We start from the raw sequence: 25770 nt of genomic DNA, 5'->3' as shown, positions 1-25770 counted from the left end.
TGCTTTCAAGCCCGGGCCACTCAGCAGGTCCACCTCTCGGGAAGGGGCCTCCAGGGCTGGCGGGTGTGAGCGCTCGGTGCCACCCCACAGGGGGGTTTATGTCTCGTTGGCCTCTCCAGATACCCCTGCCCTACTCAACTATGTGCAAGGAAGGTGGAGAGTGAGGTGCTGGGGCTCCAGCACTCTAGGACATGGGGACACACACACACACACACACACACACACACACACACACACACACACGCTTCACAGGGGATTTTTCTGGCATCCAGGTAGAGACCACAAGGCTTAATCTTACCGTGATTTTTATAAAAACCCTTGACCACCGGCTGGCCAGAGGGTGGAGAGGGCTGCAGTGTTGTTCCTAACGGAATGAAGGACAGCTCTAGGGACTGGGCTAGCTCCTGGGCCCCAGGGAGGCAGGCAGCAGCAGACACTATGTTAGAGCTGAAGGCAGTTTGGGGGCCTAGCTCTGAGCAAGAGGCTGGGAGCAGCCACACCAGCCCTGTCCCCACGTGTGGACAGAGGGCCCAGCCTACTCAGGGGGAACCCCACTGGCTTCCTCCAGCCTAGTCCTGGAGGGAGATCTTCACAAAGAGGGTGGCTGATGGATGCTGGTCCCCATTCTTAGACAAGAGGTGGACATGGCGGTATCCTGGTGGGTGGACCGGCAGGAAGGAACACAGAGGGAGTTCTGGTCACTCGGGGGATGCTTCAAGGGACAGCCAGCCCCAGCCCAAGAGACACGAGGCCCTGCTTCCCACCACCCTGGCCATCCCCTTCTCTTGACACTCACCTTGCTTGAGGCTGTTCAAGGGGATGGTACTCTGGCCAATGAAGTCATTCTTGGAGGAGGCATCATAATCTTCCACCAAGAAGCGGACGAGGGCAAGGTCAGGCACAACTACCTCAAACGCAAACTCCGTGTCCCACCATGGGTTGAAACCTGGGGGGACAGGCACCATATCAACAGCATGGACACCAGCCCTAGTATCCCAGCCCGGGCCCAGCACCTACCATTGTTGGTGATGACAGCAGTCTGGCGGCTGGCCATGTCCCGGCTCACGCCGTGGATCTCCACTGTCACTTTGGGGTCCACAATTGAATTCTTATTCTTGTTGACTTTTGGCAGCTGCTGCCCCGAAATGACCTAAGGAAAGGCAGAGGACAATGGGGTTCAGGAGTGGTAGCGGGGAAGGGAGGTCCGTGGGCACCTGTCCCTCCTAGGTCTGGCGTACCCTGATGTTGAGCCGCTTCCGTGCCCACCAGGGCCCCTGAGCCAGGGCGCGGGGGTTAAAGGTGGCGTTGGGGTCTCGCAGGAAGGCGGGCTTCAGCACGTACCCACAGGCCCCGTTGTCCTGGAAGCGGCCCTGGTACACGTCCATCTCTGGCCCAGGTGTCTGGAAATTCAGGGCCACTATAGGCAGGACAGAGCAGTCGCAGGCTGTGGGCTGGCCCTGGGGCCCTAGAGCACAGCCTGCTCAGGGTACACTGAGGCCTAGGGTCACATGGTGAGTTAGCAGGGCCCAGCATCACTCCAATGCCTGCTGCCCTCCTGCCACCCTCAATGACCCACCATGCTAACCACACCTTCCATTCCTGGTGTCAGAATTCAAAGGACTAGTGTGCTAATGAGGTTTCAGACACTGACATGCTGGTGGGCAGACATTTCCAGACTGATATTACCAGCTCCACAAGCCCCTGCATTTGACCCTGCTTGGGTCCTCAGAGCTCCACTGCATGGCCTTCGAGGCTCCAGGCCCCCGGCCTTGGGACTGAAACCCTCCTCCAGGCCTCCTCTAGCCCCGGCCAGCCCATACCGATCTGGCAGCCCCCATTCCACATCTCCACGGGGCTGTAGTTGGAGGAGTCTGTTCTCCATCCAGCCGGGTAGATTCTGCTCAGGTGCCCCACGTTGTGGCGGACAAAGCCATTTCCTGAGGGGAAGTGTGGTTGAGTCAGCAGTGGAGGCCTCCTGGTGAGGCCCAAGCCCGGCCCTGCCAATTCTCTCTCTAACAGAGCAGGGGAGTGGTGGGGAGCCAGGCCTCACCTGATTCTTGGAGCAGTCGAAGGGCACGGTTCTCAGAGAAGGACGCCATCTCGTAGAAGGCCTGTCCAGGGGTGCCAGGACTGGAGAAGCCCCCAAAGTGGACACTCTTGCAGTAAATGACCATGTCAGAGAGCTCCTGTGCTAGCCTGAGCTTGTCCTCCTGGGGGCCACGGGGAGGCCCGGGTTAGAGTCAGTGGTTGGGGCAGGGTAGGCACTGAGAAAGCCAGAAACCCAGGTGCGGAGAGACAGAGGGAGACAGACAGAGAGAGCAGGGCAGAGGGTCTGAGTGGCAGCCACACAGAACTGAGACAAGGCAGACCTCCCAGGGGTGAGGGGATGGGGAAGGCCCGGGCTGCCCCACCCCACAGCTCCCCCTCAAACCTTGGGCTTGTGCTGCACACGGCTCCTCACTGCTTCATCCTCCATCTCAGCAGCCTCATCTTCGTCTGACACCACAGTGGCCTCAGGGCCACCCTCCCCTCCAGGGGGCAGGAGCCCCCCGAGCTTCTTCCCCTTCAGCAGGATCTTCCCCTTCAGTTGCTAGGTGGGAAGGGGCAACTGGTCAAGACACACCTAGCCCCCAGGCCAGGCTCCCCACCCTCCCCCAGGGATCCCCCATCCCCACCACACACCTCAGGGGAGGGCAGGCTGTTGGTGACCCCATCCAGTGGTCGGTTCAACAGCATGGGGCCCAGGATGGCATGCAGGTGCTGCGCCATCACGCGCTGCTGCTCCAGTGTGCAGTGGTTCTCCAGGGACAGGATGACAGGGTAGGGGGACGCCTGGAGGCCCAAGGGCACATTAGGAGTGGTGGGCCACCCCTAGCATCCCACTCCTCACCTGCCAGGGGCACGCCCACCTTGAAGGCGTAGTCCCGGATGGCCCTGAGCACATCGCAGAAGAGGATCTTGGAAGTGAAAGTATAGCCGTGGTAGATGATCGGTTCCTGGTTGGGCCCGTCCCAGCAGTCAAGCTCCAGGCATCGGCAGCCTTTGCACAGTGCCCTGCGGGGAGGGTGGTGGCTAGGACCCTCCAGGTCCTGTCCCGGGTCCCACCCAGACTCCCGCCCCAAGGCTTCCCTGGACAGCACCGGATGTAGGCCTCAGTGCTGCTGGGCCCGGTGAGCTGGTCCTCCAGCAGGTAGGTGTTGTGCGAAGAGGACACCAGGTAGTGGCTGAGCGGCTGGCCCATGTCCTGGTAGACGCGGCGGTGTGCCAGGCTGAAGGCGCTGCCGTCGGCCGACAGTAAGTACATGAGGAAGCCATCCTTGGTCATCTGCCGCTGCGTCTTGGCTGGGAGGGAGGAGGCCACTGCCTGTCAGAGCCAGCCTCCAGCAGGTGCTCCTGGCTGCCCACCCATCCGGACAGAGGAGCCCTCTGAACCCGCTTGCCTGCCTGTCCTGAGCCAGTCTTCCAGAGCTCTTGGAATTAGGATAAGTCTGAGGTTCTCGACCAGACTGTGGCTACTCCAGAGTGGGGCCCTGTCTCCTCCTCCTCCCCTGTCTGCACACTCTAAGACCCCTGACGACAGGGTGTCATCTCCCCATTCTCTGTACCTCCAGACTGGAGCCCCCTCCAGAGCAGGGCCCCATCTTCTCTGCTCTATCACATCTCAAAGCTGGGCCAAGAATGAGACAAAAAAAGAAGCAGGAGTAGCATCTGCTTTTCAGCCATCTCTCGTTTCTTGAAGAAGGGGTCCTCAAAGCCCCCTGAAGGAGGTGCCAAGAGGGAAACAGGACCAGAGAAGGGCAGGGATGCCGGAGCCCTGTCTCTCATCTGCCGGCTTTCGTAGGACCGGAAAGTGAGGAGCAGGGCCCCGGGGCTGGCTGAGGCAGCCCCTTCCCTCCGGCTCCCTTCTTTCTGGCTGCAGTCTCCCCAGGGGTCTCCCAGCCCAGTGCGGTCCTGCGACTGCAGGTGGCAGGCCCTGGTCAGGCTCTCACCAGTCTCACTGGGCTCGTAGCGCTCAATGAGGGAGAGGGCCAGCGCAGGCCCCGCCGCCTCCTCCCGCTGCTGGTGCTGCAGGAACGTCACTAACTGATCCACCGACAGAGTCTCCCCTGAGCCCGCGGCCTCGGCGAAGGTGCGGTCGATCTCCACCCGCTGGGTCAGCATCTTGTAGAAGGCCTCAATCTCCTCGTCCTCCAGGGAGTCTGTCTGGGAGTGGTCACACTCCTGCAGAGCCAGGACAGCCGAGTGGGCTCAGAGCAGGCCTTGGGCCGGGGTCAAGGGCCCCATGGACAGGAAGCCCCAGCCCCCACTTCCTGCCTCACCCTGAAGATCTTCCGGGCATAGCTGTCGTCCACCTGGATGTTGAGCTCCTTCAGGAAGTTCTGCAGCTCCTTGAAGCTCATCTTGTTGTCCTTGTTTTTGTCAGCTTTTCGCAAGCAGGAGTGAATCCAGCTGGGCAAGAAGTAAGGACAGAACCCAGGAACCCTGGAACCCACCAAGGTCCCAGCCAGAGCCATGGATGGCTCCAGCTGAAGCCACTATAGCCACAGCTCCCTGCAGAGGCCCGACTTACTACACATCCACGTTTCAGTGGCCTCTTCAGAGGAAAATGTTACATCCCATTAAGGGATCTTTTTCTATTTGCTGGTTTTCAAACCTTTCAAATTTTTTTTTTTTTTTTTGAGACCGAGTCTCGCTCTTTCCCCTAGGCTGGAGTACAGTGGCACTATCTCGGCTCACTGCAAGCTCCGCCTCCCGGCTTCACGCCCTTCTCCTGCCTCAGCCTCCCAAGTAGCTGGGACTACAGGCGCCCGCCACAGCGCCCAGCTAATTTTTTGTATTTTTAGTAGAGATGGGGTTTCACCGTGTTAGCCAGGATGGTCTCGATCTCCTGACCTCGTGATCCGCCTGCCTCGGCCTTCCAAAGTGCTGGGATTACAGGCGTGAGCCACCACGCCCGGCCTCAAATTTTTTAAAACATTTCTTTTCTTACTAAAACAAAAGGGCCCACTGTAGACAATTTAGAAAATGCAGAAAAGTAAACAAGCAAACAAATCTCCCATAGTCTATCACCTAGGGATAAATACTATTAACATTCCAAAGTATATCCTTCTGATTTTCCTTTTCTTTTTCTTTTTTTTTTTTTTTTTTTGACAAGATCTCACTCTGTCACCCAGGTTGGAGTGCAGTGGCACAATCACAGCTCATTGCAGCCTTGACCTCTCAGGCTCAAGTGATTCTCCCACTACAGTTGTGCACCGCACCACCACGCCTGGCTTTTTTTTTTGGTAGAGACAGGGTCTCCCTATGTTGCCCAGGCTAGTCTCAAACTCCTAGGCCCAAGCAATCCTCCTGCTTTGGCCTCCCAAAGTGCTGGGATTACAGATATGAGCCGTCTGGACTGGTTTTCAACATATAATATACAATAATAAATATCCAACACTAAAGAAATAGATATTCCACCTGCTGAATAGCTTTCAGCACACAAATCTCGTGCTTGGCTGGACCATCCTAAACTTAATTTTTTTCACCTGGCTTTCTGTCATAATTATTCTTTTCCACATCTATACCCATATATATACAATTTGGAAAACGTATATAAGTTAGAATGAAGTTTTTTGTTTTTTGTTTTTTTTTTTGGAGACTGAGTCTTGCTCGGTTGCCCAGGCTAGAGTACACTGGTACGATCTCGGCTCACTGCAACCTCTGCCCCCTGGGTTCAAGCAATTCTCCTGCCCTAGCCTCCTGAGGAGCTGGGATTACAGGTGTATGCTACCATGCCCATCTAATTTTTGTATTTTTAGTTGAGACGGGGTTTCAGCATGTTGGCCAGGCTGGTCTTGAACTCCTCACCTCAAGTGATCCACCCGCCTTGGCCTCCCAAAGTGCGGGGATTACAGGTATGAGCCACCACACCCGGCCTATAATGAAGTTTTAAAGATCTACCTACCTCCTCCAGAAGCTTCTGATATTTGCATTTCCCTCCTAACACTTTTTTCTGCAATTTATTTATTTATTTGTTTTTTTGAGACAGGGTCTCGCTCTGTTGCCCAGGCTTGAGTGCAGTGGCATGATTATGGCCCACTGCAGCCTCAAACAATCCTCCCACTTCAGTCTGCTAAGTAGCTGGAACTACAGGTGCATGCCTGGCTAATTTTTGTATTTTTTGTATAGATGGGGTTTTGCCACGTTGCCCAGACTAGTCTCGAACTCCTGAGCTCAAGCGATCCACTTGCCTTAGCCTCCCAAAGTGCTAGGACTAGAGGTATGAGCCACCAAGCCCAGCCTTTCTGGATTTTAATTTTCTTTTCCTTTTTTTTTTTTTTTTTCTGAGACGGAGTCTCGCTTTGTCACCCAGGCTGAAGTGCAGTGGCGCGATCTTGGCTCACTGCAAGCTCCGCCTCCCGGGATCACGCCATTCTCCTGCCTCAGCCTCCCAAGTAGCTGGGACTGCAGGTGCCCGCCACCACGCCTGGCTAATTTTTTGTATTTTTTAGTAGAGATGGGGTTTCACCGTGTTAGCCAGGATGGTCTCGATCTCCTGACCTTGTGATCCACCCGCCTTGGCCTCCCAAAGTGCTGGGATTACAGGCGTGAGCCACTGCACCCAGCCCGGATTTTAATTTTCCTAATGATGCATCTGCCAAAAATAATGGAAATCATACATTTGTAGTCCGTTTTCTGTGTAACATTATATCATAATTATTTCCCTGTGTCAGTGTAGTCTCCATAAACAGCTTTAATGACTGTATAATGTTCCACTGAGTGTATGCACTATAAATTAGAATGGCTTTATGATCTTAAGGTCTAGGCAGCAGGACTCTGCAGAGGGCATGAGATTGTCCAAGGTCAAGGCTCTGCCAAAGGTGGGATTATGACAAAAATGCCATAGAATGGGGCTTTTTAAAAAGCTCAGAATCAGGCAGATGTGCCATTGAGAAATAACACTTAAAAGTCTTCCAAATGCTCAAAAGCACACAGAAAAGGAAATTAACATGGCTCAAAATGTGTCCCCTAAGGAGTGGATATACACCAGCAATGAAAAATTTGAAAGTGAAATTAAGAAAACATTTCCATTTACAGTAGCAGCAAAGTGAATAAAATGCTTTTAAAGAAATTGTTTAAGTGCAAAACCTGGAAAACCAAAAGGCACTGCTGAAAAAAATGAAAGAAGACATAAATAAATGGAAAGAATTACATGTTCATGGATCAGAAGACTTGACATTATTATACTGGGAATATGCTCCAAATTGATCTATACATTCAATATAATCCCTATCAAAATCTTGCTGGTTTCTTTGCAGAAATTGACAGGCTAATCCTAAAATTCGTATAGAAACTCAAGGGACCCAGAATAGCTAAAGCAATACTGAAAAAAAAAAAAAAAAAAAAGAAATTTAGAGAACTCACATTTCCTTATTTCAAAACTTACTACAAAGTTACAGAAACCAAAACATTGTGGTAGTGGTGCAAGGACAGACATATAGACAAACAGAATAAAATTGAGAATTCAGGCCCGGCACAGTGGCTCACTGCTCTAATCCCAGAACTTTGGATTAGGCAAAGCCTTCGTGAATATGATGCCAAAAAAACATAAATAACAAAAGAAATAAAGTATATGAATTACACTTCATCAAAACCAAAATCTTTTGTGCTTCAAAGAATATCAAGAGGCTGATCTGAGTGCAGGGGTGTTTACAACTAATTGATCACAAGCAGTTCCAGATTTCTTTGTTCCTTCTCCACTCTCACTGTTTCACTTTTCTAGCCTAAAAAAAACCATCAAGAAAGAGAAAAGACAACCCACAGAATGGAGAAATTATTTGCAAGCATAAATCTCATAAAAGACTTGTATCTAGAATATATAAAGAGCTCTTACAACTCAATAATAAAAAGACAAATGATCCAAAAAATGGGCAAAGGACCTGAAAAGATATTTCTCCAAAGAAGATATATAAACGTACATGGAAAAATGCTCAATATCACCAATCATTAGGGAAATGCAAATCAAAATCACAATGAGATACCACTTCATACCCACAGGGTGTCTATAATCAAGACAGATGTAGTGTTGTCAAGAACATGGAAAACTGAAACCCTCGTATACTGCTGGTGGGAATGTAAATTGATGCAGCCTGTTTGGAAAACAGTTTGGCAGTTTCTCAAAAGGTTAAACATAGTTACCATATGACCCAGCGATTCTACTCCAAGAGAAATGAAAACATATATACACACCAAAACTGATACATGAATGTTAATATCAGCATTCTTTATAAAAGCCCCAAAGTGGAAACAATCTAAATGTCCATCACCTGGTGAAGAGATAAATGTGGTCTATCCATACAATAGCTTATTACTAGACAATTGGAAGGAATGAATACTGACACAGGCTACAACATGGATGAACATTGCAAACACCATGCTAAATGAAAGAAGCCAGTCACAAAAGACTCCATGATTCCATTCCTGTAACATGCCCAGAACAGGAAAGTGTATAGAGGCAGAAAGTAGATTAGTGGCTGTCTAGGGCTGGGGGTTGAGGTGAAATGGGGAGTGACTGCTAAGGGGTACAGGGTTTCTTTCTGGGGTGATGGAAATGTGCTAAAATTGATTGTGATGATGGCCGCACAATTCTGTGAATATACTAAAAAGCACTGAATCAGGTTCAACACTTTAAAAGGGTTAATTATATGGTATGTGAATTATACCTCAATAAAGCTGCCATAAAAAATGGAGAGAGCTGGCTCCACCCTAATCCATACACGCCAGAAGCCTGACCACTTCGAATCATAAACCAGTGTGTCATTGTGTAACTAAATGTTGAAGTTAATTTGTTTTGAGCCCACAGGCTGGCCTATGCACCAGACCCAGGGGAACTTGATCATTCCCCAAAGAATGGCACAGGAGGGTACCATGGCCTCCCAACTCCCAAAGGGAAATCGTGTAGTAACTCTAGAAAACATGATTAAAACATCCAAGACTGGTCTCCCGTTGCAGCAGGCTGCTCCCCTCAGGCTCCCCAGACCCCCATCTCCATGCTGGTGACAGATGGGGACACAGGGAGTATCAGGGAGCAGCAGAGCTATTTGGGCTCTGTACCTCTGAAAAGGGCTTCATATACCTTCCCTCCTTCCCTTCTGAATTGTATACCCCACCCCCCAACTCGACAAAATGTATATGTTGAAGCCCTAATGCCCAACGTGATGATATTTGGAGACAAGGCCTTTGGAAGATAACTTGGTTGAGATGAGGTCATGAGGGTGGGGCACCCCCGTTGGGATTAGTGCCCTTACAAGAAGAGATGGCAGAGAACCTAGTCTCTCTCTCCCCACCATGTGAGGACACAGCAAGAAGACAGTCATCTGCCAGTAAAGGAGAGAGCCCTCACCAGGCTCTGACCATACTGGCACCCTGACCTTAGACTTCCAGCCTCCACACTGTGAGAAAATAAATTATGCTGTTTAAGCCACCTAGTCTATATTTTGTTATGGCAGCCCAAAGTACCTAAACCAGCTTCCATACCCAGGTTGCCCTGGGGATAACCACAGCCAGTGTCCACAAGCCAGGCCTGGACCCACTGCCACCAAAAGGATACTGCTGTAGCTTCTGCCGCTGGTCCATGGAGCCTGAGTGGTGGACGATCTTGCGCAGCCCCAGCACCCAGTGCTGGGCATCAGCTGGCGATGGGGCGATGAGGTCTAGCGTATTGCGCTGGTCCTTGAAGACAATGGAGAAGCAGCGGTCCTCGGGCACATCACGGGCGAACTTCTCCAGACCCTCTGTGCGGTGCCCCATTCGCACCTCCTGAATGTCCTCGATGGAGACTGCGAGAGGGGGATGGTGGAGGAGAGAGGGAGAGAATGCTGTGAGGTCAGTCCCTGACCCTGACATGGCCAAGGCCACAGTAGAGAGAGGCATGGCTTGGAGACACAGAGCCAGGGCCGGAGCTCAGGCCTTGAGTCCAGAAGGAAAGGAGAGGGGCAGGAGGTCGGACAAGTGGGGGACAAAAAGGAGAAAGGAAGACAGAAACTGAGGGGGGGAGACACAGCATGAGACACAGTCATTGCAGGCACAGTGGAGACGCACAGGGAGAGACAGAGAGTGACAGAAAGACAGACTTTAGGGCAGAAAGGGCACCTGGGACCCCAGGCCTGCTCTCTTGGTGATGGGGGGCGCAGGGCCCCAGGGAGAGGACTGGGGCAGGGCAAGGCTCTTAGAGATGCGGACAGACCACTCTGGAGTGCGGGGCCCATGACAGAGAAGGTCCATGCACCCTTCTGACTGTATTGGACTTTGGGTCTGTCCTGACCCGATAAAGCCACAAGAGCCACCCAGCCCCTCTCCTGAACATTCAAGAGACTGGAACCACCTTCAGTTAGCCCCAGCCCTGGGGCCTATGGGCAGAGGGCTGAAGACAGAAGGAGAAGCCCTGCATGGGAGAGGAGACAGGGTCATGCCCTGTGTGCAGCTGTGTGTGTCCTGACTTCAGGGAGCCCCTTGGCAGGGGGTACAGGAAGACTCTGCCTTCCCCAGTCCCCAGAGGCAAACTGGAGGGTCCCCTGCAGGGGTCTGAGAGATTACATCATTCTGCCCTTAGGGGAGCCAAGGGGAGGGCCCTCCCATCACAGCCCAGCCTTCCAAGCTTCAGGGAGATGGCAGGCCCTGTCTACCCCCACTTCCAATGTGCCCTCCATGGCCTGGCCAGGAGTCAGTTCTTCCAGTCAGGCTTATGCTGTGCCTCCCAGCAGCAGGATCCAGGCTCTGCCCCTGCCATACCTCCATCCTGAGCCATCCTCATCCATCTGTCCTGGCTCCTAGATGGTTCTAGCTGAAGTCCACCTGTCCCTCCCTGTGCCCACCCACTCTGAGTGCCCAGGGGCCTCCTAGCCACCTGCAGGGCCCACAGATGTAACATGTGCCAGCCTGGGCTGCAGGCTTTGAGAAGTGGGACACATGTGGGGGACAGAGGATAGCACTGCTTAATCCCTCTGCCTGCAGCCCCTGGTGACCCACACGGCCGCACACAGGGTACAGCTGCAGCTGCCTGGGTCAGGAATGAAAACAGGAAGCCTGAGCCATGGGACCCCCCAAGGCCAGTGCCCTCACCCACATAGAGATAAAGTCCAGATGCCTTCACTGCTGATAACACCTTTGGCCTCTGGGAACCAGAGTCATGGGGGTAGGTAGTAGTGGCAGGATTGGGGAGACTTAAAAAGCAGGAAGCAGAGCCAAAGAAAACTGGGCAGAAGGGGAGGCTATTCCAGGCCTCCCTCACCTGGCCTCTGTTTCCCAGGTTAAAGAGCAATTGAAGACAACAGTCTCACCGCTCACCCAGAGAAGGGAGGCAGCCAACAAAGCAGGCTCAGCATGAGACCCGTCTCAGGCGTCTGACCGGCAGAAAGCCCCCTCAGGCCTTGCTCCATACCTGCGCACACCTGGCTCCCCGACCCTGGACCTGGCTCCCTGCAGCCCCTCCTCCTGGCAGGATGCAGTCCCTCAGCCTCCCATTCATGCCTGTTCCTCCTCCTCACCCTGCACCTTGGCTCACACTGGGCCTCCTGCCTGCAATGCCCTTCCTGCCCATCTGCTCACAGCTGTCCCAATACAAGGTCCTCCTCTCACCAGCTCAAATGTGGTTCCTGCGGGGAAAGGCCTGGGTCTTCCACTCCTCTATCTCCCCCCTCACGCTTCCCAAGAGCTAGGCACACACTGGGAGTCATCCATATGTATCAGTAGGTAGGTGGGCTCCAAGGAATCCCCAGGGCTCAGAGTGTGAGATCCCCATTCTCACTGTGCTCCCACCCACCGGCCTCTAACAGGAAATCCCATATCAGGGCAAGAGCCCATGAAGGAGGCTGTCTGGCGCCACAGACAGAGAAAAGGTCAGGCGGTCACTCCTGCACTGTGTGGCCGCAGGCTGAGCCGGGGCTCCGTGTCGTTTCCTCAGAATGTTCTGGAGCCCCTACCCGTCAGACCCTGCTCCGCCCTGCCCTGCTCAGAAATCTTCCATGGCTCACAGCCCCAAGGACCCAGCCGGCTCTCTGCAACTGGCCCTGCTCCCGTCCTGCCTTACCTTCAGCCCCTCCACTGGCCACAGGCTGGCAGGCCATACCTTCTCAGGGTCCTGTCCAGTGTCCTGAGGCAAGGCAGACCCTTCCTGGGTGAAAGGCACCCTCCTGGGGCACCCTCGGTGGGCTGATCCTCCCTTTCCTTATGCTCTCCTCCTACCTGGGCTTATCACCCATGTCCAGTCTCACTCCCCGTAGACCTGCCCCCATCTCCCCACCCACACCTCAGCCAATGGCAGGAGAATGGGCGAGGGATCTCCAGGGGTCTGGCTATGTGAAACCCAGGCTGCAATGATCTATACACACTGTCCAATTTAGCAGCCACTAGCCACCTGGGGCTATTTAAATATAAATTAGTTAAAATTAAATAAGATTGAGAATTCAGTTCGGCAGTCACACTAGCCACATTTCGAGGTCTCCATCAATAGCCACAAGTGGCTAGTGGCTCCCATGCTGGACAGTGCAGATACAGAACATTTTCCTCATTGTTCAACTGTACAGCATCGGTCTAAAATTTCCCCTCCAAGTAAAGGCATAGAGGGAGACATCTCACTTTACAGGATCTTTAGGGAATTCTCTCCCTTAAAGGGAGAGAATTGAGTGAAGTGAGCAGAGCTTTCTTCTCCCTAAGGCCTTGCAGGAGGCTCTCTCCATTTGTGGCCTGAGACGTGGGTTCCTTGGCCTTTTTAGAAGCTTCCAGAACGCCCTCAGACCCATAAGGGCTCCCCAGCAGTGGCCTCTGTCTGTGTGTCCCAGTCCTGCTCTGCCGTAACAGCCCTCCTGTGGCTGCAGTACCAGGGAGGAGCTGCCTCCTGCAGCCCCAGCTCCCACCTGGCCACTCAACCCCAGAAGTACCTTATCTGCCTGGACCTTGGGCCACCGTCCAACTCCCTCCCTGCTTCTGAGCCTGGCTGTACCCATCTGTGGTCATGGTTAAGTATCCCCATCCCTCAAAAGCTTTGCCATCTCCATCTGTGGTCCTCGTTCCATGACTGCCCTCTCCAGCCCAGGCTAGGCTTCAATTTCCCGACAGGCAATTTAACTGGCCCCACTCCCCAACCCCGGCCAGCCTCAGTTTCCCCATTGCCAGCCCAGGTTGTATAAATGACCTATGCCCCACCAGGCCAGGCCTCAGTTTCCCCATCTGTGGTTTTGATCCATGACTGACCTTTATATTTACCCAGCCCTGAGCAGATTCCACACTCTGTTCCCTCCCCTGTGACCCCAGGGCACTCACACAGCTGGGACTCCGGGGTCCGCATGACCTTGCGGGACTCCTGCCAGATGGTCTTGCAGTCCTCCTGCAACTTGTAGAAGCGCTCTCTCCTCCATGAGCTGGACTTCACCTTCAGGAGCTGGCTGCCCTTCAGTAGGGCCTGTAGATCCTCATCATCCTGTAGGCCTGGGGATCAAAGCCAGTAAGATGCCACCTTCTCCACTAGTTTCCCTGATGCCCTAGGCCCCACACTGGCCATGCCCACCTCTGGACCCTCTCAGAGCCCACTTTTCACCAGCCTCATCCTCAGCTCTGTTTACTCCTCCCTCCTCCACCCATGCTCCAACCTGCTCCCAGAGCCTGCCCTCCTCCAGGAAGTCATCCCTGATTGCCAGCTAAGGTGACCATGCAAACGGGACACCTGCCCACCCAAGACCATACTTACACATTGTGACGTGCCACCCACAGCTGAATGAACAAAAGAAAGGCAGCTAATTCAAGAACCCCTGGTTCCTAGAGGACCAGGCCCCTAAGAAATGTTCTGAAAGATGGTTTTGAAAGATTAGGTGAGCCCCTCCTGGTCACACTTAGAGTGAAGTGAAGGAAGCTGGGATCAAAAGGTTAGGCAAAGCAGGGAGACAAAAGGGCGACAGACGCAGAGGGAAATGGACCCCAGAGCGTCATGGAGCCAAACAACGTCCCAACTCCAATAGCTCCAGAATCATTTGTGCCTAGGTTCAGGTGCCCTTCCTAACAAGCTGTGTGACCTGGGCAAGGGACTTCATGCTGCTGGGCCTCTGCTTTCCTGTCTATGAAATGGAGATAATAACAGCAACCACCTCAAAGGGAAGTTCTAGGTTCAATGAGATGATGCCTGAATCTGTGCAGGCCCTGAGATAGTGGCAGTTGGGGTTCTTGGTATCAACATTGTGGTTGCTGTGGGACCCCTGTGCCCATCTCTGCCACCCTTACCCTTGCTGTCCCACCCACCTCTGACTTGAGCCCACATGAGTGGATCTCTGATCCTTGCCCCAAGAAGAGACAGATGAGTCCACTGTAGCCTCTGTTTGGCCTGCTGGGATGGCCCTGTCCCTCGCTGCCCCAGCCCCATCTCAGAGTGCCCAGGGTCTGGGACCCCTCAGGATACAGCAGCTTTAAGGCACAGTGCATCCCTTTCCGAAGCTGAGCAGGTCCTGTCCCAGAGCCCACAGAGAGGAACCTGGCTGCTTGCCCCAGTCCTGCCCCACTCTTTTGCTGCTCTCAGAGGTGTGGGCTCCCAAAGATGCGATGCCCTCAGTCCTACCAGGCCCAGACAGGAGGCACCAAAAGGACATCAGAGCCTTCACCACCCAGCAGGTCCTGCACCAACTGATAAAGTTGATAAAAGTGACCCCAACCCTTAGTAACCCACTGGTATAATATAGAAACATCTATAAGGGCCTATGTGTGCGTGTATCACCCTAGCCACGTATAGTCCAGCAGCCAGCTCTATTGAGAGCCAATCGGCCACTTCACTTCTCTCCCCAGAACTATGTGGCCCATCAGCAATCTCTGTCCTGCTGCTCCAGCACAGTGGCAGCCTCAGGGACTTCAAGGGTCTAGTCTGAGGGTCTTGAGCCTAAGCCTATGTGGGGAAGCCCTCATGAAGCCACAGGCCTTTTCTTTTCTGAGCCCAGATCCCCAACAACAGATGGCCTCTCCCATTTTATCCATGCCCCCTCCCCCAGCCAGTCTGTCCCACATATCTTCAGGGCTCACAGAACCCTCTGGACCACTTCCCCAGGCTTCAATCGCTCACACACTCTCTATCCTCCCCAGTCTCCTGCTTCCAGTCAGGACAGAGGCCAGCGCTAACATTCACTCCATATAGCTTTAGGCAACTCCCTTCCCTCTCTCTGCTTTTGTTCCCCCATCAGCACTGGGCTAAGAACAGTGTGGGGGAGGCATCCCTGGGCCTCCTCAGGGGTGACAGTCTGATGTGACCTTCCTCCACCTTTCTCCACCTTTCTCCCAGGTCTGTCCACCCACTTGATGAGCTGTTCTGCCTTAGCGTTAGCAGCTCCCTCTTAGCCCAAGGGGAGTCCCAGTGGAAAAGAAGGGAGCTCTGATAGAATATTCCCAACTACTGGCTGTGTCTGAGGAGCCTGAGACAAGAGGAGGCAGAAGGGAGTTCCCAGGCTGCCAGAGGACCTCCGGCCTCCGGTGGGGAATTCCACTATCCCTTCTAAGGCTGATGTCCCTCTAAAGCTGAGAGAGACATCTCCTTACCCTCTGCCAGCACCCCACCCCACAAGCTGGGCATACATCAGGGCAAGCCACTGCCGACAGCACGTATGGGGACGGAGCTGGGAGCCAGGAAGCAGAAGTTGAGCACCACCCTCCTGTTCTGGAAAACACCACGAAGAGATGACATGCTCATCCTGTCGCGGAGCCAGGCTGTGGCCCTATCTACAGTCAGGCAGAGATAAACCCCCAGCTGCCAACAATGGTTTCTAAAAGGTGGACATCAGTTCCAGGGTGATAATTCCAGAAAGGTGATAGGCACAGCCCTCTGGACCATTAGGAAACCTGGGCAGGTGCCCTCATCTCTTAGCCTCATTTGGGGCCCTTCTGTTTCCGAAGCTTCTGGACTGCCTGCCCCACCACCCTTGCTCCCTTAGCACCCAGAAAGTCTGTGGCACCCCTCACCCAGCCCTACTCAACCCAGTCATAATATTAGTTTGGTGCAAAAGTAATCGCGGTTTTTGCTATCGAAAGTAATAGCAAAAACTTTCAATAGCAAAAACTGTGATTACTTTTGCATTTTGCATCAATCTAATAGCTTCTCCTCCTGTGGGAGGGTGGTGGCGAGGGGCCTTTGAGCTGACCCTGGGTTGACCTTGCAGCCTGCCCAGGCTAGCTGTGCACAGTGAGATGGCCATGCAGTGGGGCATACAGGGTGTTGCAGGTGCCAGTGGGAAGCTGAGGAAGGTGCCAGGAGTCCTAGGGTGATGCGTTATGAAGACACACTGGGCCTGGGACCCACAGCGATACACGGCTACACAGATATGGCCACACAAATACACAGTCACACACTAGACCACCACTCACACAAGCTCAAAGAGACAATGAGCCACACACAATGACACACTGCCCCCCAAAATTACACACTGTCACAGGGAGTTGCACAGTGTCACACTTAGTCATGCATAGCCACACAACATATAGTGCCAGAACATCATGATGATGATGATAGAGGCTCCCATAATGATAGTTAATATTTAAATAAGATACCGTTCTTAGCACATGCACTTAATTCTCTCAATAACCCTCCGAGGAAGGCACTGTCATTATTCCCATTTTACACAAGAGGAAATTGAGGCTCAAGGAAGTTGCATGGTGGAGTCAGGACTCAGAAGCAGGTAGCTTACCCACAGGGTCAGCGCTATGAAACTTTACGCAGCCACTGTGAAGGGACATACTGCCACAGAGTAAGAACATCAGAAAATCCATGTAACGCACACACCATAATGGAATGACAGAACCACTCAGTCACCCTAGGTCACCCACTGTCACATTGGTTACACAGTCACACTCAGTTGAAGAGTATCACAACAGATCACACGCTGTCACACTGGGTTACAAGCAGCCACCCTCAGTGCCACAATGTCACACACTTTGTTTCACAACATTACACACCATCACCATCATTACACACTGTACAGTGGCCCCACCACAGACCGCAGGCATGACAGAACTACTCAGTCGGCACTGGGTCCCATACTAGATCACCACTGTCACACTCATCACATACAGGCACACTTTTGCACAGGATCATATTGAAGCACAAACTCTTGCAGATCACCTCATTGGTTACACAGACCAGGCCACATACACGGTGCCTCAGAAATTTGTAAACAGGAGGGCGTCGGGTGACAAGGGATGGGGAGCTTTGGAAGGGCTGAGTTAAATAATGAGAAGGGGTAACTAATCACCCTAGTACTCACCCCGACGTGCTACCACTGCGAACACTGCCCCACAGTGGGCCACACACTCACAGAAGTACTAAACATGTCCAATTAAAGGCTCCAGGGCAAATGGCCCCGAGTTAAGGGACAAGTGGTCAGCGTCCTGCTCCATCTGCCTTCCCATTCCCCGCAGATCTCTCTGCGCCCCTTACCCAGCCTCCGTCCATTGAGCGCCGCCACCTTAAGGCTCTGCTCCTGCAGGTAGAGCTCCCTGGAGCGGCTCCGGCTCCGGATCCCCAGGCACTGCATGGCCCTCCACAGTGCCCCTGCCTGCGCGGAGCCGGGTCCGGGACAGTGCCACCTCCAGTGTTTTATGCTAACAACACCCACTGCTCTGGTCCAGGGGGCGGAACTGGCGCCCTTGGAGGGGAGCAGGGGCGGAGCCCAGGAATGGGTGGGAGGAGCTAGAGTTCGAGAGGAGGGGCACACTTCGGAGGGACGGGACGAGAGGGAAATCTGGGTTGAGGGGGTAGTCAGACCCTAGAAGGCGGACCTAGTCCACGGCGGCGGGACCTATACCCCCTGAAGGTGAGGCGAGAGCGAAACCGAGGCAAAGTAAGTGAGTGGGGGGAGTCAGAACACAAGAGGCGGGACGAGAAGAAAATCTGGGCTAAGGGAGGGCGGTGTCAGACACCAAAAGGCTAGGCCATCCAAGAGGGGTGGGACCAATGCCCCCTGGAGATGGGGCGAGAGCGGTGTCGAGGCGTGGGTGGGGACAGGGGGTGGATCCAGAACCCAGGAGGCGGGGCCGAGGAGGTGCCGGGCCCCGCGGAGGCGGAGTGGGACAAATCCATAACCCAGGAAGCAAATCTGTGTCGAAGCCTGGGGGCGGGGCCAGAGCCAAGGCAGCGCGGCGAGGGAGGGGCCAGGCCCAGAGGCGGAGGTCAGGCCGGGAGCCTCTGCTCCAGAGGCGACGTGGAGGCAGAGCCATACCCAGGAAGCAGCTCGGGGGCAGGGCCGGAGCCCAGGAGGCGAGCCTGCGAGGATCCCACACTGGAAGGGCGGTGTCCAGGCGAGGAGGGGCGGGCCCTCGGCTTTGGAGGCGGTGCGGGGGCGGAGCCAGGGCCCGGGAGGCAGTGTGGGCGGAGTCTGACCGAGGAGCCTGAGCGGCGAATTCTAACGCCACCTTGGAGGCTGGCGCAGAACCGAAGGGGTGAGTCTGGGGAGAAGAGCTGAGGGGAGTCCCAGTGGGAGGTGGGCGGCAGTCTAGCGGGGACCTGAGTGGGGCGAGGCCAGGCGGGACCGGGGATGGAGCCTGGGCCAGACACCGAGCCCCCACCAAGTATTTTACTTCAATTGCTCAACTAATTCATTGCGACTCAGCTTGCTGTTGCCTCATTTGTGAACCTCAGGTGGGCCTGTTTGCTTCTCTCGGTTTGACCACCAAAGTGATAATCCCCAAGGTACCGGATGCAAACGAAATTCTTGAAAAAATCCTGATCTTAAAATGAGCCTATTAACCCAGGCTGGCTTTCATGAATACATGAGAACGACTGTAACTTTGCACAAAACTTTGCGGCCAATATGCTCGGGAACACTGGGTCCTTTCATGTACATCACAACTTCCCTTTCATTCACCCAGTAATTATTTATTGAGCCCCTACTCTGTGCCAAGGTCAGGACACCACCCAGAGGCCTGACTCACTCTTTTACTCTCAGCCTCTGAATAGTTCCCCCAGTTCGCTTCACTGCAGCTCCAGTCACCAGCATTGACAGTGAGTCACTGGCAAAGCCAGTTATTGGCACAGACAAGCACAGCAGTAATAACAAGAAACTGAAGCGCAGAGTAACTTGCCTAAGGTCATACCAGAAAGAATAAATCATGAGCAAGGTGAGTAGATGGACAAGGTAGATGAGCTGAAATATGAACACGGAAAAGCTATTCTTCTTTGGAGAGGGGAAGCAAAGTGCAAAGGGAGCCTGTGTTATGGAGAAACTGCGCAGGGGTTCTTAACCAGACCAAAGACCCCTCAAGAACCTGTAGATAGAATAACATCTCAAAATAATTGGCTTCCTTTGAATTCTTATGTATTTTATTTTCTGTATTTAAAAACATGATCCTGGCCGGGCGCAGTGGCTCACACCTGTAATCCCAGCACTTTGGGAGGCCAAGGTAGGAGGATCACTTAAGGTCAGGAGTTCTAGACCAGCCTGGCCAACATGGAGAAACCCCGTCTCTGCTAAAAATACAAAAATTAGCCGGGCGTGGCAGCCGGCGCCTGTAATCCCAGCTACTTGGGAGGCTGAGGCAAGACAATCCCTTGAACCCGGGAGGTGGAGGTTGCAGTAAGCCGAGATGGCGCAAACTGCACTCCAGCCTGGGCGACAGTGAGATTCTGTCTCATAAATAAATAAATAAATAAATAAATAAAAACATGATCCTGAGAAGGGGTCTACAGGCTTCACCTGACTGCCAAAGTGGTCTGTGGCACAAAAAGTTAAGATTGGTGTGGATCAGTGTGTGCCTGTGTAGCATAGGCCTGGAAGCGCAGGGACAGACTGCTTTGGAACATAGGTGAGTGAGGAGCTGGCCACCCTAACTTGCTAAGAGCTCTGGAATCATCATCTCTTGGAGGACTGGTTTTTGGGGCAACCTAGAATTTCTATGCCCATTGGCGTTTATGTTCACAACACCCACTGTGAAATATGTATTGCTATCCCATGGATGATTCTCAGGCCCACAGTAAGTAGAAGCAAAGCTAGGACTGGAGCCCAGGTCTCCTGGGGCCAAGATGAGGCCCCTCTATTTTCTATTTTTACAAACGGCACCTCTTGCAGGGGTGGGGGCAAAAGGGATTGGGTGTAGGAAAAGTTAGCGTGTATGTGGGGGGTGTTCAGTGAGGGGAGGGCCCTGGGAGGTGATGTCCTTTAGGGCACATTGGGGGACCTGCTAGAGAAGCCAGTCCAGGCATAGCCAGAATAAAAAGAGTGGAGGAAGTAAGGTGAAGGAAGGAGGATGGAGGCTGTCGCATCAGTCTGAGGGCTTCAGAGGCACTAGAAAGAGCTGGCTGGCTCGCTCTTGAATCTAGTTCTGGCCCTATTTTCCATGACTAGGAACTACCCTATGATGCCCCCATCATCTCCCAAAGAACTATAGATGGCAACTCATAGGGCATAGAAATTTGGGGAGGGGGCCTCCTGCAGGAACATAGTACTCACTGGGTACCAGGCACTGTTCTAACTGCTGTGTAGGTATTATCTCATTCAATCTTCATTGCAACCCTATGAGGTAGATGGTATTATCCCCCATTTTACAGATGAGGAAACTGACACACAGAGAAGTCAAGGGATTCGTCTGAGACGAGAAAGCCAAGACTTGAACTCAGGTACTTTGCTTTCAGAATCTATGCCAGTAAACTACATTACTTCTGCATGCATACAGGGTGAGGACAGAAGGGACATGGCACATCTAGGTGAGCCGCGTAGCTCTCCAGGCCAATAGAAGGAGTCCCTCTGGGCTCCTTCCAGAGAGTGTGGAGCCCTAAGCCAGAGAGTGTGGTCCTGCAGCACATCTAGTGCTGGGGCACCCACACTGTGAAACGGATGCAGACTCTCCAACGCAAGTGTAGACAACCTGGAACAGCACAGGGCACAGTGATCACCCCCTCCCACCAACAATTCTCCTTGACATGTTCTTATTTCCCCATCTGGTTTACAGTGTGGACAGAAGGCAGTTGAGGTAATTTTGGGTGATGAGCTAGAAGTGTCAGGGCCTTCAGGGAAAACAGCTTGGGGTCACAGTGTTCAGGTCAACCCTTCAGGAAAGGCTGGACTGAGTTAGGCATTTGGGAGGCTGGTCTCAAATGGGGTGGGCCAGGGCAGCCAAGCCTATGCCACAGGTCTGGGAGGTCCTGACTGAGCCTCCATGTGTCTTCCTCCATGGGAATGATACCAAGGCTGCCTCAGGAGAGAAACTGGACAAAGGCACAGACACTGAGGATGAAGCCTGTTCCAACAGGAGCCAAGGAATGACGCTGTGTCAGAGAAAGCAGAGGTCTCCACTGTGTCTTCTCAGCTGCCCAGCCTCCCTTCTTGCTAGTCTGGCAGGCGCACGAAAGACACCTCTGGCCTGAAGAAAGAAGAGTGAGCACTGGAAGGGGCAGGGACTCCATGACTCATCTAGACAAGGTGGCTTAAAGAGCCTAGGCTATTGGTGTAAAAGCAACAGCTCTGGGCACAGAGCAAGGTCTCTCTGGGCCAGGAGGACCAGGTCTGTGCCAACTGGAGAACACTAGATAGACTGGAGGCTGGCTGATGGAAACATCTCTAAGTCCCTCTAAATTCCAGGGGGACTCTAGTGGAAGGCTAGAGGACTCTGCCCTTCTCTTTCCCATCTATTATGTCCATGAACAGTTTAGATGGATGGGGTGGTGGCCACTAAAGTCTCCAACGCCAAGGGTACTAAAAAAGAGAGGGATATACAGTAAAGCAGTGATTGGTATGAAAGGAGCAGGGTTTGCTGAGCTGGCAAGTGATCTGGAGGGGCAGGAGGGCAAGCCCCCACCAAGGGTGGGTGAGTGCCTGTCCTGGAGCAAAGAGGGGCCCAGTCAAAGTTACCCTCCCCAACCTCCCGCCTCTCAGAAGGCCTCCAGATCTGCATTCGGGAGCCCAGGCTCCCCTCGCTGCTGGAGGGACAGCGAAAGGGCAAAGAGCTGGCTCATGTCGGAGGAAACAAAGCTCCTCTGGACAAAGGATGGAGCAGGCAGCTCCAGCTGAGACCTGGCCCTGTCCCCCGAGGAGGGTCGCAGATGAGGGGATCGGGCTGCTTCTCTCAGCCTGAGCATTGCTGACTATTCTGCCCTGGGCAGTTAAGGCTGCACGGCCCGACCACGGTTAACCTTGCACACCTCCTCTCCCCACCCCCTTAGCCCCTACTCCGCCACACCCGCGCGGCCTGACGCGGTCCAGGCACGCCCAGGCTTTGGGGAGCCTCTGGGGCGGCCCGGATGGGGCAAGGAGAATTTGGTCGTTCTTGGATGCTGTTTCCTTCCTTCTCCGCCCGTCCGTGCGAGCGGGATCGTGGAGCCCAGACTTTCGTGACCAGGACAAGGGGGTCCGCGAGGAGGAGGGAAGTCTTCAGACCCGTACGGCCCGCCCACCCCCGGGGCTAGATCTCGGACAAGCCTGGAAACGCCCAGGGTCGTGCCCGGCAGTCCCACCCAGGGAGCGGCAGGCTGAGATTATCCCAGTCCGGCGAAGGGGCAGAGAGGCGGGCCCGGGATGGTGTGGAGGCGGCCGAAGGAGCTGGGGGCTCCCTGTCCAGGGCCCGGAACGGCTTTCCAGGCGTCCGCCCCTGCAGGGTCTCCCGCTCGCGCGGGCCGGGCACTCACCGTGCAGGGTCAGGAAGTCCCGGCCCGAGTCCATGCCCGACGGGCGGCGCGGCGGGAGGGGCACCGCGGGACTCACGTGAGTGGCGACAGCACCGGCGGCCTGGGGTCCGAGCGGAGTGCGGTGGAGGGACCTGAATGGATCGCGGTGGGAGGAGGCCGGGGGTGGTCCTGGGACACCGCCCCGCCCCCGCCGGCCTGCGCCTCCGCCCCCTGAGCCCGCCAACCCGCGTCTCTGCCCGCCCCCTCCTGGGGACGCGAGAGGGAGGGTAAAGCTGGGGGCCCGGAGGACTGGCCAACCCTGGCCCGGGCCAGCGGGCGCGCCCCAGCCAGAAATAGCCAGATCCCTCCAGCTTCCTCCGCCGCCGCCACCCACGAGCCGCTGGCCCTGTTATTACCGCGGGCGGCCGGGCCCCACGCCCTGTTGTGGGCGCCTCGCTGGGGTCGGGGTGATGCTGGAAAGAATCCGGCGTCATCCCGGGGAAGGGATCGTGTAAGGTCCGACGCCCAGCCGGGCTGCTGCGCTAGGGAGACGCGGCGTCCAGGCTTCCAGCCGCAGCTCCCCAGTGTTCGCTTTCCCTTCTGCGAAATGGGTGCATGGACACGATTAGAAGGTCTTCAGAGAGCAATACCTGGACCTTGTCGGGAGGAGGGTCCCCTTGCCTCTCGCTGGCAGGTTTCTAACCCCAAGAGTGCCTTTGGTGGAGTGTTGGGGGTGGGGGAGGGGGAAGCAAGCAGGTGCACGGAGTTCACTTTTGAGCCCCTCATATCCCAAAATCCCAGAGATCCATGCAGCCGAGGAGGAGGATCCCCAGGGTCCCTTCTTCAAGTGGCCTCCCAAGGGGCTGTCTGGGCAAGGTCCCTATGCAGACCCACCCCCTAACTCTTGGGACCCAGAAAACCCCCTTTATAGGTTGCCCAGAGACCCCTCCCACCACAGACCCTGGGAGGGTCCCTGGATCCTGTTGCCCACCACCCCTTTGGAGAGTCCCTTGGGAAAACTGGGCCCTTGGTATTAGAGAGACCCCAGAGGGCCTCCCAGGATGGGGAGTGCTAGGCCCCCCAGTGAAGCTACCCAGGCCTCCTGGGCTGATAAGGCCAATGTAAGAGTCAGGCAAAGCTAGTTGGACCAGCTCTGCGGGGAGGGGGCTGGGCTCACCCCAATCCCTCCTCTTCTGGGCTCTAGGTGGCCTTGAATAAGGGATGTGAAACAGCTGAAGGACAGTCTTCTGGTTCTGGGGGTTAAAAGTGGATCAGGACTTCCAGGCTTTGGAGAGCCCCCTGCTCTACATGCCCCCTCTCCACAGACGGGGCTTCACCCCTTACCTGGCACTCAGCTCCAATCCTGTCCTGCAGTGCGAATACCCCTGCTCTGGGCAGGCCTGTCAGGTCCCTCCTTGGTTTCCCTTCTGCCCAGGGCCACAATCCATGTTTGCTGAGGGATGAGCAAATCCATACTGGCAGGCATCGCTTTGGACCTCCATACAGGGGACCAGTGGGGAAGAAGGGTCCCCTTCTCTGCCCTCTGGGGGCCTCCTCATGCCTTGGAGCCTACCGCCTGCACCTCTGATACTCCTGGAGCCTGCAAGCCCCTGTACTCAGCAAGTCAGGCCTCCTCAAGCCCCCCTTCTCTTCCTAGGCTGCGTCACAATGAAACTCTGACACCAGGAGTGGACATGGCTTCATCTCAGTCATCATTCCTATGTATTCACATCATCTCCCAACTCTGAGCCCCAGGCCCCAAGCCAGGACATTACCTGGGAGCCTCTCCTTTCCCTTTGTCTATGTACCATGGTGGGGGCTGCAGCCAGGCTCTTCCTTTGCATGCTCCAAACCCACCTCACAGAATCCCTCCTCTGGCCCCTGGCACAGACATAGGAGCTGCAGCCTCCTCCCTAGCCCAGGGTTCTTGGGCAGGATGGGCACTGCTGACTCAGAGCTGGCACACGCAACCAGGTTCTGCCAGACATGAGGGCTGGGCCCCGCCCTGCTCATAGAGAAACCTGGCGGCTGCTCAGAGCCGTGGGTCAGCCCTCACTCCAGTCCTCTCCTGTCCTCCCCTAGCTATCAGCCCCTCCTGGCTCTCACAGGCTGGGAGATGCTCTGCTGGTTCCTGCTGGGGTAAGCCTGTGTGGTATGACTGAACGTGTGTGGAGGGGCTGGAGCTCAGAGTAGGCAAAGAGGCTTTGTACCAAGCCACAAAGTTGCTGAATTCCATTCCCTTTGCCTTCACTCCCTCTGCCCTCAACTCCCAGGGCCGTCTGTGGGCCCAGCCCTGGCCAGGTGCCTAAATTACCCTCCTCAAAACCCAGCTCTCGGTTGCCTGTGCAAGATGCCCTGAGATCCCGGTGACTCAGAGGGCTATTTGGCAGGCTTAGCTTGGGTACAGAGAGGGCCCACACATGCCCTGAAGACTAGTTCTTTAATGGAGGAGTTTCTGGTATCTCACTGTCCTGACCATGCCCAGTCTTCCATGTCTGTGTGAGGGTGGATGGGGTGATGGAGCTTCTGGGATCACTGGAGACAGGGAAGAGAGACCTAGTGTTGGCACCAGTGCCTGCCTCAAGCCACTTCCCTTGGCCTCTCCACCACCACTTTCTCTGGAGGCCTGAGGAGGGGATATTATCACCCAAGAATGCCAACTTTCAGGATGGTCAGGCTCCAAGCGTGCTTCAGGGCTGGCCCTTTCTAGTCCCTCCCCCATGAAATGCAAACCTAGCCGAGCTTGGGTCGGTGAGGTGAATGGGGTTTATTCTGCCCCCTCCCTGTCTTTAGAGCCTCTGCTTCAGGATATGGGGTGAAGGGGCTGTTTAAATCTTGGCTCTGCAGCTTCCTGCTGTTAAGACTTTGGAAAAGTGACTTCCCTTCTCTGAGCTCCTCCGTCAGGAGCTATAATCATCCTTAGAATTGGCAGAAATAATGGATGGCAAGTACAGGGCACAAATAAGTACCTCCTAGAAGGCCACCAGCATCCCATATTCCCACAGCCATCCTCTGCCTGGCCTTCTGTACAGATCCGGGTGGCCAGAGCCCAGCCTGAGGCTGTTGGTCTAAGGTCATGCCACTGCTGCTTTTGAGGGCTGCAAAACCCCCATAGGAGCTCCCTCCAGAGGGTCATGGGCCCAAGTCCAGATGCATCAGGAGGAAAAGTGAAG

At 54.6% G+C, this 25770-nt stretch overlaps 1 protein-coding gene across 3 annotated transcripts; it reads right to left on the bottom strand.

Annotated features, from left to right (window-relative positions):
- Positions 1-288: 288 nt before the first annotated feature.
- On the bottom strand, positions 289-22810 carry PLCD1 (phospholipase C delta 1). 3 transcript variants are annotated; one of them, XM_055283019.2, is made up of 15 exons: positions 22619-22810; positions 13303-13467; positions 9593-9821; positions 4320-4449; positions 3990-4221; positions 3141-3342; positions 2910-3054; positions 2683-2832; positions 2432-2590; positions 2051-2210; positions 1821-1937; positions 1239-1417; positions 1018-1150; positions 797-946; positions 289-655 (listed from the first exon to the last, which is right to left on the bottom strand). In XM_055283019.2, exons 1-15 carry the CDS (start codon positions 22650-22652, stop codon positions 570-572), a joined length of 2271 nt encoding a protein of 756 aa, XP_055138994.1. In that variant the 5' UTR covers positions 22653-22810; the 3' UTR covers positions 289-569. The 3 variants fall into 3 exon arrangements, with proteins under 3 accessions (XP_055138994.1, XP_055138976.1, XP_055138984.1); XM_055283001.2 differs by lacking the exon at positions 22619-22810 and adding an exon at positions 17441-17769; XM_055283009.2 differs by lacking the exon at positions 22619-22810 and adding an exon at positions 17441-17769 and having other exon boundaries at positions 13336-13467.
- Between the last annotated feature and the right edge of the window lie 2960 nt (positions 22811-25770).

The sequence above is a fragment of the Symphalangus syndactylus genome, chromosome 1 (genome assembly GCF_028878055.3).
Source record: "Symphalangus syndactylus isolate Jambi chromosome 1, NHGRI_mSymSyn1-v2.1_pri, whole genome shotgun sequence".
NCBI classification, from domain to species: domain Eukaryota; kingdom Metazoa; phylum Chordata; class Mammalia; order Primates; family Hylobatidae; genus Symphalangus; species Symphalangus syndactylus.
Note: the sequence above shows the minus strand (reverse complement) of the source record. Positions and strands in the feature narration are given on the sequence as shown.